At 32.0% G+C, this 14110-nt stretch overlaps 1 protein-coding gene across 1 annotated transcript in view; it reads left to right on the top strand.

Moving 5' to 3' along the window:
* The window catches only part of LOC129965735 (nidogen-like), a 57346-nt gene that overhangs the window by 22259 nt on the left and 20977 nt on the right, over nucleotides 1–14110 (top strand). The window contains exons 4-9 of the mRNA XM_056079869.1: nucleotides 358–566; nucleotides 1469–1731; nucleotides 3693–3926; nucleotides 5112–5312; nucleotides 7542–7751; nucleotides 11556–11699. Coding sequence (XP_055935844.1) covers nucleotides 358–566; nucleotides 1469–1731; nucleotides 3693–3926; nucleotides 5112–5312; nucleotides 7542–7751; nucleotides 11556–11699 — 1261 coding nt within the window. The remainder of the gene's footprint in view (nucleotides 1–357; nucleotides 567–1468; nucleotides 1732–3692; nucleotides 3927–5111; nucleotides 5313–7541; nucleotides 7752–11555; nucleotides 11700–14110) is intronic.

Here is a 14110-nt window from a genome sequence, read left to right as displayed (position 1 = left end):
CGCCCTCCCGTTAATATGGTGTGGAAGCTTGGAGAGAGGGTGTGAGCTCAACTGTCGTCCTCGTCATCTAACCACGGTTAAAAATTACGAGATCCGTCCCAAAATAGCCTAGTGTGGTTTTAAAACGGGACGTTAATATATAACTAAACTAAATTTACAACAATTTGGAGAGAGGGCATTCAGCTCAATTTTTGCTCCTGTCCGGCTAAAAATGTCGAAATCCATCTTGAAATAGTCCATGTATAGCTTGACATTAAGACATTCATTGCCAAATATGTCTAAATTGAATATAAATGAAATCGCCTAAGAAATTAAGACGTATGTCTAAATTGAATATAAATTAACCCTCCTTCGCAGGTGAATACTTTCCAAGTCATCATAGCCTCGGACGGAGAAGACAGTTATGTCTATTTCTTATACCCATCTAATGGTGTACAATGGATTCAAAGTCAGGGAAAGAATCCGAACTTGCCAGATGCTCGGGCTCAAGCCGGATTCATGTCCGGAGATGGAAGATTATACACAGTCAGGGGATCAGGCACTGAACAGGCGAGAAATTTTGACAGGTAATCTGTTTTATGTTGTTTGTTATGTTATTATGTTTATATAGTTTTGTTATGTTGTTATGCTTACAATCAGATGTACAAATTTATATGCAGAAATACAAAAGCAAATACGGAATTAAGGACTAAATAACAGTTTATTGAATTGGATCAATTTAACTGTCGCTGAAAATGTTTTTTAATGAAAAATTGAATTAATTTCGGAGACTGTATGTTAAGTTACTAGATAGGAAAATAGTTAATTTTAATTCAGTATTTTAATTTTTTTAAATAGTTTCTGCTGTAAGAAAAGTAAAAATGTTATATTAGCACAAGAATGAGCGGATGTTGCAATTCATTTGCACTTGAATGTATATGCACTGCCATTGAAACTATACAACTGAAAGTAATTTGTATCTATGACTTCACAAAAAGTAGTGATTAAAAGCTATAAAAACTAGATCATTTTATAAAGCTATAGTAGAGATTATTTTAAGATGTGTTTTCTGTTCAAATAATCCGAAATATAGTTTAAAAAGCACCATTTAACATAAACATATTATGAAGATGTGAAAGGAAAAATGCCTGAAATCCAAAAACGAATTTGCATCGAAACCTGAAAACAAGTTTAACAAAAACTTTAAGAAATTATAAATAATAATTAAAATAAATATTTAAAAATTCTACGATAAACACGTTATTGAATTATGAATAACAAAATGTTTTGCACACTATGATTCATTTTTTTAAATCTCTTTATTTAATTTACGGTGATGCTCTTAAAAATGAATTAAGTTTTAGCTTCGTTCAATCATATTGCCTATTTTTAATTTTGGGAAATTTAATTTTAGGTCGCGATTTTTTAAATATTTAAATATTTTTTATGCGATATATAAGACAAAGTTGAATCTTATTTTACTGAATAGGATGTCGAATGCCAAGAAAGCTGGCATGTGGTTGTTTCACGTTGGCCGTCCTACAGGAACGGAAAGGAACGTCATGCCACCTGATATGGAATCTGCAGATGGGTCTGATGACAGGACAAGTGGTCAGACAGTTGCCACTTGCTCGGACACTTTGCTCCCATGTCCACCCCATTCGACTTGCGTGGACCACCAAGATGGAAAAGGCTTCTGTTGTGTCTGTAAAGATAACTATTTTGGAAATGGAAGGAACTGCGTGGAAAAGAGTAAGAAAAATTAATTTTCTGTACTTTTTTTTATCTTTAATTTACTATGTATTACATTCATAAATGTAATGCGATCTTCAAAGTGATTTTTGTTAAATCCATTGCTAGCTGTTGCCATTTTCAGAGAAACAATATTTAATTAAAAGAATAGATTAGTTTATAATGAAGTCCAGAAAACAGTAGTAATGCATTGTCATAGAGAACAAACGACTTCACAAAATTTTATAAAACGCTTCAGTGCATAAATGCAAAATATATTGCAAAATTCCATTTTTATTAAAATGAAATAACTCAATTTAAATAAAAATGCTTAAGGAAGCAGAATGATTTGAAGGTAAAAATAATAAGCGCTATAAGTGCTAATAGTGGAAATTATGAGAACATTCTTTTAGCGACCTCTTTATACATTATTTTGAATTATTTAAAGGACTACCAACCACTTTCACGTTTACCATTTTGTAAGACCATTTGACATTTTGATGCGAAAAAAAAAATGCTTTCTGGCATTTACCATTTTTAGTCTATTGCACGGTGACTGCGTTCGGAATAAATAAAAAATGCTATAAAAAATTTATATGTTTGTATTTTTGCATACGACATATAAAAAAAACCCCGCACTTGTAAAACAAAATTATGCCAGTTAAAAAATGAAAGTTTGGAAAAAATAAGGTATAAAAGAGGGTTTTTTGGGAAGGTGGGTTAAAAACATGTGCATAGCAAGAGCTACTTTTCGTCTAGTTTATCAAATGATTTATTAAAATTCTTGCAAATAGCATTACTTAAATGCTGAACTAAGATATAAATTGCACTTCTATCGTCTTTAAATATTAGTGTCGGATTACTGAATAATATTATATTTTCGCATTGTGAAGCATTAAAACAATTATAAAATCTTTCTAAATTATCAGTTTGCTTATTCTGCCAGATTCGAAATATATATATATATATATATATATATATATATATATATATATATATATATATATATATATATATATATATATATATATATATATATATGTAAAACACATATTTTCGAGCAGTTTCGCGGCCGAAGACAGAGAAGACACTTTTGAATTTTTAAACTTCGCTTTTTTCCAGGCCTGGAGGCATAATTTATGCACAAGCAAGAAGCGACGAGGTACGTCAATCTACAGCACAAAAGACAGAAATAGTTTTCCCGCTCGTTTTTTACTAAGAGATTCTGATAGGGATTTCTTTACAAGTGTCGATTTAGGAAGGGGAATTTTAGAATCTTTTAAAAGAATTAGTTTAGATCGATAGATTTTTATCCCTTCACTCGGAGTGTGGAAATTGCCGATTTAAGCATTTTTACGGAGCTTTTGTTGCTTTAATTAAATAAAAAAGCAGGAACTGGATCAGGAAATAAGAGACCATTTAAGAATGAAGTTAGAATGGACTAAATTAAGATAAAAAATTAGGAAATTAATTAGGATTTAAATTACATTACGAGATATCATTACATACACACACATAATATATATATATAATATTACATTTTAATTTAAGAAATTTTCTTTTACCAAAATTTAAAACTCGAGAATATATCATTTAAAAATGTAAAATAAAGTTATAAAGTTAATTTAAAGTTATTTAAATTTTTTTTAATGTAAAAAAATTTTATTTAGTTTTTCGCAGACTGAATTTCGAAACAAATTCAAAAAGTTTTATAAAGAAAAGTGTTCAAAAAGTAAGAATATTGAATAAAAATAGATAATTAATATAATTAATATTTTTGCCAAAAATCGATTTTCTTTAACGTAATTACATACATTCATTGATTTATATAATTCTATAATTTGCCCCGAATTTCTTTAACTCACAGTTTAAAGATTTTGCTTAGAAAATAGCTTCTTAAAACATAAAAAACAATATTTGATAAGATTGTTTATAGAATTTTTGTTAATGGTAATTACATGTAAATCGGCCGTTTCTTGCAGATTCTCCTCAGCGCATGAACGGCAAAGTGAGTGGCAGCATTAATGACATTCAACTACAGGACGCAGACCTGCATGCCTACATCGTCACTGAGGACGGCCGGACCTACACAGCTGTTAGTCGCGTGCCCCCAGGGATCGGATCTGACCTGCAAGTGCTCACCCCTCTCGGAGGCATTGTGGGATGGCTATTTGCCGTATCTAGAAGCGATGCTCCAAATGGATTCACTATAACAGGTTAGATGGCAATAGTAATTAGTTGAGTTTTTTTTAGCTCAAATTCAAATTAGGCAAATTTTTACTTAGACTATGGGCTGTGGTTTCTGTCGGAACAAAATAGTTTGAAATTTTGTCAGTTAATGCCGTTGTACTGTATAAAATAATATGCTAATAAACACCTCATTTAATTTCGCTATAAAAACAATACATATGGTTCGAAGAAATCATTCGCCCATAGTGAATATTCTGCTGACCAAGAATGAACGTTTATTGTTCGTAAGACTCTTACCAGTAGCACTCCGTGCTTCCCGAAGCATGCAAAATTTAAAGTCCGTAAATGCAGTTAAAGGCATGATGCGCAAGTTTGATAAAACCGGTTATCACATTGCATTGGGAACTTGTAAAGCCCTATTCCAACTATCTGTGCCTACCTTGAGTCTGGCACATTTTTCCTTTTTTTCCCTCTCTTGTGGTTTCCTGGGGTTCTTTAATGTCTGTTCATTTTACTGACAATTTGCGAGAAGCTTCCGAACACCGTACATAGGCGATCCAACAATGGGTCAGTTGGCAGATTTATGACCAAATCCGTAAGGCCACATGTAGTCGGAACGGGGCTTAACAGAGTCAGCAGTTGTGGTGGAAGTTGCATTTGCAACAGCTGAAGCATCTGCATGTTCTTCCAACGTTACTGTAACTGACCGCTCAATACTATGAGCACTGGACATTCCCAGGTTACAGTGCACATGATTTTATGCAAAATTCTGTAACTGTAGCAGACAGAAGCTGTACTAAGAGACATTTCATGCAACAATTGAAACCGTAAGTTTACTTTGCATATCTTGATTTTGACTTAAAATTTGGTCTGGTACGTATTTACCAGATTTGTGGATTTCTATCAAACTTTGAGCAAAATCCGTTTAGTCTTCTATTCGGCTGTTACAATATAGTTAACAAGCTAATTACAAAACGAACATAATTAAATGGATAAGATTCAGGGCACAGATCTAGCATCTGTAATGGAAACACCTATCAAATTTTCAGCCAAATCCAACGAGGGAATGACCATCTCTAGGTTTGTATTTTAAGAAACATGTAAGCGCAATAACTTAAAAACTCGATGACTTATATATATCAAAGTTGGTATGTGATTTTGTTACGGCAAATATAATTTTTCAATAACCAGACTGACTAAATTTTCCACAGGAGGAGCATTCAACCGAACTGTCGAAGTCGATTTCCCGCAAACTGGACATCACGTATACATCGAAGAATCCTTTCTCGGTCCGGATGTTTTCAACTACATGAGGGTGCAGGTGAGATTAAGAGGAAGCGTGCCTTCAGTTCCCGTGGGCTCAAAGATTGAAGTTCCAGACTATGAGGAAGAGTACACCAGAGTGTCCCCAGGTATGTTGTACCTTAACAGCATATATTTTCTTTTACAAATGATATAACATGAAAGAGAATGAGGAAGATTACCCTAACTCCCGAATATCGCTGAATCAAATGTAAGTACATAATTTATCTTTCAGCGGCTTCTTTTTTAGGGAAAGAGACATAAATATCCTTATGTTGACAGCAAGATGGACTTGGGTGGATAACAAATAAATAACTGAGTTAATATCTATTTATGTCAGCAACATCTGTGAAATACTGGAATTTTTTCCCCCGAGTTCGATTATTAATGCTTTGGGTATCTGTTGTAAGCATATAATAAAGATGAAGACAAGAATACCTTTTGATTAATCATTTTCAAATACTTCTCAGATGATTTTTCAGATCATACTTTCTGTGTTTTTTTGTTATAAATTTCCGATCCCCTCCCACCACCAAATTTGAAAAACCATTTCAGAAGATGCTGTACTACTACGCCATTAGTATTTCACTTCTTTATCGAGTTGACTATTGAATCTTTAACCAGCCTGTGGAGAGAGCTACTTTCCTGTCTTATAGCATGACGACACGTATTGTTAATAATTTAATTGTTAATAACAAAAGACAAAAATATGCAGTTCCTTTATCCATAACAAACGAAGAGCATATGTTGCAACACTACTTTCTTATTCAAAAAACGAATTTTAATTAAAAAAATTTAGTATTATCATTTAAAAAAATTGACTAAAGAAAGTCACCTTTTCATTTTACGATCTCCCATTTATTCTTCAATCTCTTCCTTAGGGAGTTTCAAAGATCTAATGTATAAGCAAGTTAAAATTTGATCTTAGATTTAAACATAGAAATTTATAAACGATTTGAACTCCTGTGATTCAATGAATCTACATTCTTTATTAAAGAAAATGTGTAAGAAAAGTATGTTTTGATCTCATGATTGTCCACTGATTATTTTAATTTTCAAAGTTCTAGAAAATTGATAATTCGAAGTTTTACTTATTAATTTATAGATTATCCCTCACTGATACAACTATATTTCATATTAAAAAGTTTTTTTTCATTTATTTATTCAATTCTATATACTAAAAATTACAGTAAAAATAATGACATGTTTTTTTGTTTAGTATAATTTAATGTTAATTAATATTAATTTAGCATAAGTTAATGTTTACAAAATGACGAATTATCTTAAATTCCACAGATGTAGTTTATCACAAATGCATAATAGAGCCTTGCAGGATAGAGATTTCAGGAATAAGATTGAGCAATCTTAATAAAACATAAAATAATTCTCCGGTTTTAGATATTATTCCTACATATTTCACGTATTTTACTCAGAATAATTTATTGCAACGTTGAATGAATTGAAATTTCACATTCATTTATTTTTCCGTAACATAACTGTTTCAATAACAAATGATGAACTGATTATTTTTTTGAGATCATATAGAACGATACTTAGTTTTATTTAAATTTCAATGCCATATTAATATAATAGATGACGTCATCAAAAATAATATATAATTTGTACTTATAAAATTACAACGGCTCATTACTTCAAATAATATATTATCCTTGCTGAAAGCATTTACGAACTTCATGAGAGAGTTGATGACATTAATAGATACAATGAGCAGGCCAAATAATTTATCAACAAAAATTTAATTACCTAATTTGCATGGAAGTGTATGCTATAAATAGTGAAATCACAAATCAGCAATGCAATATATTAATCAATTCATATATTAATGATAATAGAATACATTAATAAATTTCATTAAAAAGAAATGATTTCTTAAACCACAATCCAATTAATAAATCCCACATAACGCTAATTAAATTGAATTACTTAATTCTAAAATTGACAAAGTTACTAAAATTTAGTCACCTATCTTCTCTCTATCATTTCAAACAAAATCGTGTGGAAAATTAGCTTTTTATTTTTGAAATCTAATTTTACTTATTAAATCCACGCAAGTTCAAATTAATTTTCAGAAACCAATTTAGAATCTATCATAAATTTATTTTAATTATTAAACAAAATCAATTTTAAAATTAAAATGAAAATCAATTTACATTTTTTTTTGGCATTTCCATTTTATTTCCTAGGGTTAAAGGTGTTCCGAGTGGTTAATTTGTCACATGTTGAACTCAATGTTTGGAAAAATGTTTCATACCAGTCAATCCAATCATTAAATATATCTTGCAATTATCAATTCTGAAAAAAAGAAATTTTTTTTACAGGAACTATTCGATCTCGTGCCTCAAGAAGCTACCGTTTGGAGGGCAACAACCTGGAAGTTCCTTTCACTCTTGACCAAACGATCACATATTCCGAATGCAACACCCATATGACCAGTACCAGGTTGAAAGTGGCCAGAAACTTCATTGTCTACGATCCCCAGGAACAAATAGTCAGATACGCCATGACCAATAAGATATCGCCTCTAACAGGTAGGTGCATCTTACGAACTCATTTTACCTCTTCGCTTATTCTGCGAGATATTCTGATTTCGAAAGATCACTTGCATGTACTTCTTCTTGTGTACAGCCGACCATCCCGCAACCACTGAACGAGACAATATCGACAGAATTTGTTGTGACCGACTGTTGGCTTTAACATAATTCATGCATATTACTGACAAATTCACCGAACTGGCATCCTCTTCAAGGCGGTTGGCCCTAAGCCACAGGTGGTTAATCTCTGACCTTCCTCTTCATCTTCCCGTACATTTATCATCCTGTTTTACGAGCAGCAGGTCAACACTTTGAGAAAACCTTCACAAAATTCTCTGTATTCCTCCAAATGTGCATCCCACAACAGAAGAAAGACAAACACCTTTAAACTTTAAATTTCGCAAAAGAAACTGTCAATTTTCAACAGCATGTCTTTCAGTATTTTAAGATTTTCTGGCACCATTAATACTGAGCTTAAGTAATTAGCTCCAACTTTTAGATTCTTTCTTAGTTCAGAGACTTCTATACATTCGTTTAAATAAAGGTAAAAAGTATTGATTCCTCCGCAGATGCATTTACCTTCCTGCATTCTTCCAAATCTTTGGAAATATGCGGGAAATCCCCCCTGTCCTGATATAATTTGAATTATCAGTGGATGGTATCTTCTTATTTTTATTTCTGGGTTCGGAGTAAAGTCATAAGTTACTCTTCCTTTTACACTTGCAAGTACTCTTAGGAAATACACTGATTTCGCAAATGATTTGGACTTCTTATGAAAGGCATTGATCTCCTCGAATTTTCACTAGTTGTATCAACTCATAAAATTTTTTGTGGTGTTGACTGAATTTACAAACATTTGAAGTGCGCATAACTTGTTACGTCGTAGATATTATCGGGATTAGTTCTCCTTCCTAACCCTAGATGGTAGCCTATTCCCGTTGTCTTGAAAGTTATGCAGAAAATATTTCTTGTTTGCTTGGCAATCAAGAAAAGCAGACGGTCACGTAGAGTGTGAGCGATCAGTAGCTCGCGAGGAAAAGTAGAGCAAATTTTTTTTAACGATCACGTGGAAACCCAGCGAGTTACTTGTGAAATTAATTGTTTATGAAGAAAATAATTTTGTCTTTAAGAAATATTCGCAACTGTGGTATGGAATTGCTTATCTAAAATTGTATAAAATTAAAGTGTGGCTCGATTTGAATAAATGGATGACAAGCTAAGAAAACTGTTTGCTGATTTTTCTTGCGTAGAATCTTTTTTTTTTTTTTTTTGCAAACAGGAGCACAGGGTATGTGTTCACGAACAATGCAGAAATACTTCGTAAGGGAAATTTCCCCTATATTCAACAAATACCAAGAGAGTAATATAGCATTGCATCCTCTATGAAAGAGTTCATTCTGATTCATTACTGAAGATTATTTACGATTGTGAGTAGTGAAGTTATACAAACATGACTCTTAATGATTTCTGAATGTAAAAGTTACAAACATTCACCTCTGGTAATTATGAAAAGTTTGAAGAATGCCCAAAGTTTGAACACAAAAATGTTTTTTTTTTTTTTGACAAATTTATATTATTTCAAAATGAAAATATGTGTAATTAACAATAATCTTCTGTTTAAAAATATACTGCAAATTTTAAGCATAGTTGTTTAAATAAAATATATTCAACTTCGTTACTGCTGAATGAACACCGTTTTTATGTCACTTTCCTCTAGTTACTGAAATCACAAATGACGATTTTGCAAGGAAAAAACTAAGCTTTGTGAAGAAATTTTACCAAAATAAAGAAATTCTACTATAACATCTTGAATTCGGGAATTATTTTGTGTTTTACCGACCACAATAAGGTATATATAATTTTCGATCAAAAAGTGGGTGATACGGCTAACATAGTGAAAATTTAATAAAAGTATACATTTTCTTCTATGAGGTTAATCTACAATGGACTACTTCTTTCTTAGACATCGGGAAAAAGGATATCGCCGCTAATTTGGCAAAAAGATGTATAACAATTTCTCACTATTCATTTACTGATATTTCTTGAGTTTTATTTTATTAGCAAGAAAGTTGGCGCCATACTTACATAGTTCCTTGGAACGTTTTTAGTATAGACGCAACCATTCTGGTAACCTGTTGCTCCTTATTGCCCAGATATATTCATACAACTCTCTCTCGTGTGCTCTTTCCAAGATGCTTTATGCAGGAAAACCCTTACTTTCAACAGTAATGATAAAAATGATCCTATTTATTTTAAATGCTAATCTGATCAGCCCTTCATAATGTATATATTCCAATGTTGCGGATTGTCTTATGGTGACTTTTTCATTGAACTTACACTTTTATATAATATTATTTGAGTGAACAAAGTCCTGAATTTTATTTATTCGGAAAGAGACTCAGAGATCGCTTATAGCATCAATAACGAATAATTTCTAACATAAAACTGACGAAGACTGCAAGTTCTTCGAGAGTTTTTCAAACATGGAAAAACATTATATAATTTGAGTACTCTTCCAATTGAACGAACTTGGATTGCATATTCGCATTTTTATCAATCTCTTACAACAAGAGAGAGGTCACCAAGAAATAATATTGTAATTTCCAACTTATTCAAGAACGATGTACATTTTTCTTTTCCAGTGAGTTTTTCTTTATCGTCTAGCATTGATGGCCAAATAATAGAATTTTAGTATTCGTAACAGCAGGTTGCCGATTTGAAGTTTGATTCTACCAAAAGATTCACTATAAATGGGGTTTCATGTTTGTTAACCCTTAACTGGGGAGGTGAGGTCTACGACGCCACATTTTCTTTACACTGGAATTAAATTTTCTAATGAAAATATTAGTGTAGAAATCAACCAATATATTCTACAATTTTTTTTTTGATATATAAATATGTTTTAGAAATTTTTCTAAGTATATTATCATTGAAAAAAAGTAACTGCGTTTGAGCATACATTTTCTTCTGAAATTATATGCCACAACAAATAATATTCTTAATAAAACATATTACTTTTTACTTTTGAAATCATATTTATTTTTCCAGTATACAAAGGTATATAGAAAACAATATAATGGAAAATTCAACAATTATTTGAAAAATAAAAAAAATTAGTAAAATTAACCCTCTTTTTTTATCGGCATCATTTCTTCACTGAAGCTTGTGAGCATCACAGCAAAGGTTTCGAGGGCATTTTAAACATACAGGTTAAGTGCTAGCATAAAAATCAGCCTGTAAATTCTGTAGATAATTCTGTTGATATATTAATATGTTTTAGAAATTTTTCAAAATCTCACTAAAAAAAATTGTTATATTCGAACTGACATATCATAATCTGTCGAATGCAAACTTTCACCGGAAAAATCTTCTGTACAATTATCCTCATCACAAGCATCACTTTCTGCTTCATTTATAAGTCTCTAAGGCTCTGCTTCATAACGAGAATCAGTAGGTTGGATGATACTTCTAGGTCTAAGTTTTAGAGCTATCTGCTAAGCCTTATATAATACTGGAACACTAAAAAAGCGGTGCGGTCTCACAGACGTCGGACAAAGAAATAACTGAAATATTTTTAAAAGCTTCCGCTGAAACCGATTGAAAAAGTGCACGTGTAGTGAAGGTCACGAAATAGGAAGCCGTGGTGAAATGCAATACATCGTTTAAGTCAGAAATGGAAATTCTGGTTTTAGATCATCATTTGACTACAATCTTAAAATCACGAGATCCTTTATGTAGATGTATGAAAAAGATATTAATCGAAATGCATTGCTTTTCACTAAAAAGAATGTTTTTGCCTAGGTGATGATCCATGCAAGGAAGGCAGACAATCTTGCGGCCCCAACAGCAACTGTGTCGTTGAGGGCGATGCCTTCCGCTGCGTTTGCAATCAAGGGTACCAACAAATTTATGACGAATCTGGAGATGGATCCACAACGTGCGTCGGTAAGTTTCTGAATAGTCATTAGGTAATTCCTTTCATAGCTATTTTCACTTAAACCAGAATTTAAATTGTCATATTCTTCAATATTTTCAAGCGAAAAATATTTTATTTAAAAAATTTTCCATGTATATTTTGGAAATCCAATTGTACTCAACATAGTAGGCATGAGAATATCATGCCTACTTCTTGAATGTATTGCCTTGATTGATTGATTAAAATTGGAAGAGAATGGGATTATTGACAACAAAGGTCATCCGCTAATGACGAAAGAGTGCATTCAATAGATATTTTTAAAAATTCAGAGATTGGAGAATTATCCGAAGATGCTGCTTATTAGAAACAGATTGTTGAATAAACGCTTTGAATGAAGATCAATATTAAGTTTTTTAAAAGATTTGACTTATGAGTTTCGTGTTTAGAACAAAACAAGATGATATGTTCAATGTTGTTTTTAAGATCACAAACTTGGCTGTGAGGATAATCGTGTAAATCGAATCTATTGATCAGAGCTGGAGTTATAATCATCCGGGTTAAAAGAAGTGCAGTTATGATATCTTCTTTTCTATTTTTGAGCCATGGATTAAGGGAAAACATGGTGGGAACATCGCCAATAGATTCTTGATATTTGCTATTTTGGAAAATATAATTAAGTTTCCTGATAATGAGAAATTAAATCTTCTGAAGCAATCCACTCCAGCAATGGGTGGGACTCACTGACCATTTTTGCGAGTACGCCCGCCATTTCATTCCAGCGTATCTGTGAATGTCCTGGAGACCACACCAAGCATATCTTCTGATTTAATTTTCCCTGGGTTTGAATTTTTCCATCTAATCTGTAAATGACTTTTGGAGATTTGATTGTAAGGCATTTTAATGTATTGCCTTAAAATAAAAGTCCACATTTGTATATAAGTACTGTTTTATAGGAATAATTGGAAATAGAATCAGAATCTGGCTTAAAACTGCTTTATAGATGCATAAAAAATTAATATCGCATACAATAAACAGAGACGTATATTAAATATATGAAACAATTATCATGGCATGTGTATCTATTCCATGCATATAAATCTTATTTCCTTTATAATCGATTGAACGATTATCTGCCATGATTCATACCTGCGAAATCGGACCATTATTTAATAAGATGCTTACTTTTTCGCTATCCCTTATTTGTATTAAAGAAGATAATATCTAATTAGATATTAGGTGTGTATCACAGACGGATTCACTCTGTGAACAATATATTAAAACAAAAAAGTTAAACTAAACATAGGCGTTTTTACTCGCAACAAATTTTGCCTTGAATCAGAGCTCTTGCGTTCATCCGAATTCGGATGACACCGCAGGCATTATGTCAATTAGCCTGTAACAGAGGTAATGTAATACCTAACTCAAGAGACCCAGAAGTATCTTATGCAGTACATAATTCCTGGTAAATTTCGTGAATATTGATAATCAAATATTCTTGCTGTATTGAACAAAACATTTTTCTCTGTGTATAAAGACAGAGATATGTCAAAATCATTATCGGCTAGAGACTAATATTAATAAGTTCAGAAAAGGTTTAGTACAGCTGGCTCCTTCGATACAACTGAATATTCAAATATCATAATCAATCAGGCCTGTTTAATCTTTGCAGTTTGTCTTCTTATTCTTTTTTTTTTATCACGACATCTATATATACTGGTCCTATTCTTGATATTTTAAACCCCCTTAACCTATGATTTGAGTACCAAAAGTTTGGGCCAAAAACGTAAACAAGGTCGTATGACTTCGAGCCATTCCACGGTTCGGCAAATCAGTCCTAAGTTGTACGACTTACATAATGTAATATTGTGGACACAACTGGTTTCATTTTGTGGGATATTTGATAGATAATTACAACCTGATATAATAATTGTGGTAGATATTCAAAAGAACTATTATCAATCTCTAAAATTTAACATAAATCAATAACATTTATTTGTAATTCCGCCCCGATCATCATATTACAGGCTATGTTCGTGATATTTACATTTGGCCCGATTATCGTATTACGGGCAATGCCCGTGATATTTACGTTTGGCCCGATCATCGTACTACGGTTTACGCCCGTGATATTTACGTTTTTCCCGATCATCGTACTACGGGCTATGCTAAGGAGTTAAATTAGAAATCGGAATGTTCGAAAGGTTTTTGAAATCAAATCACTGGTACACTGAGGGATGGTTATTAATCGTTTATACGATGACGTCAAAATCTCTAAAGTATTGTGTAAAGGCTGCATTTCATGCTATACTTATCAGAAGATAGTATCTCATTCTCTCTGAATTGGAGAATCATTTCCCCGTCATTTATATCATGTTGTCACCCATAATAGAATAACATTTTTAGTCTGATAGTTTTTATCTAAAATTGATTGATTTTAGTT

This window comes from Argiope bruennichi, chromosome 4 (assembly GCF_947563725.1).
Source record: "Argiope bruennichi chromosome 4, qqArgBrue1.1, whole genome shotgun sequence".
Taxonomy (NCBI): Eukaryota; Metazoa; Arthropoda; class Arachnida; order Araneae; family Araneidae; genus Argiope; species Argiope bruennichi.
Note: the sequence above shows the minus strand (reverse complement) of the source record. Positions and strands in the feature narration are given on the sequence as shown.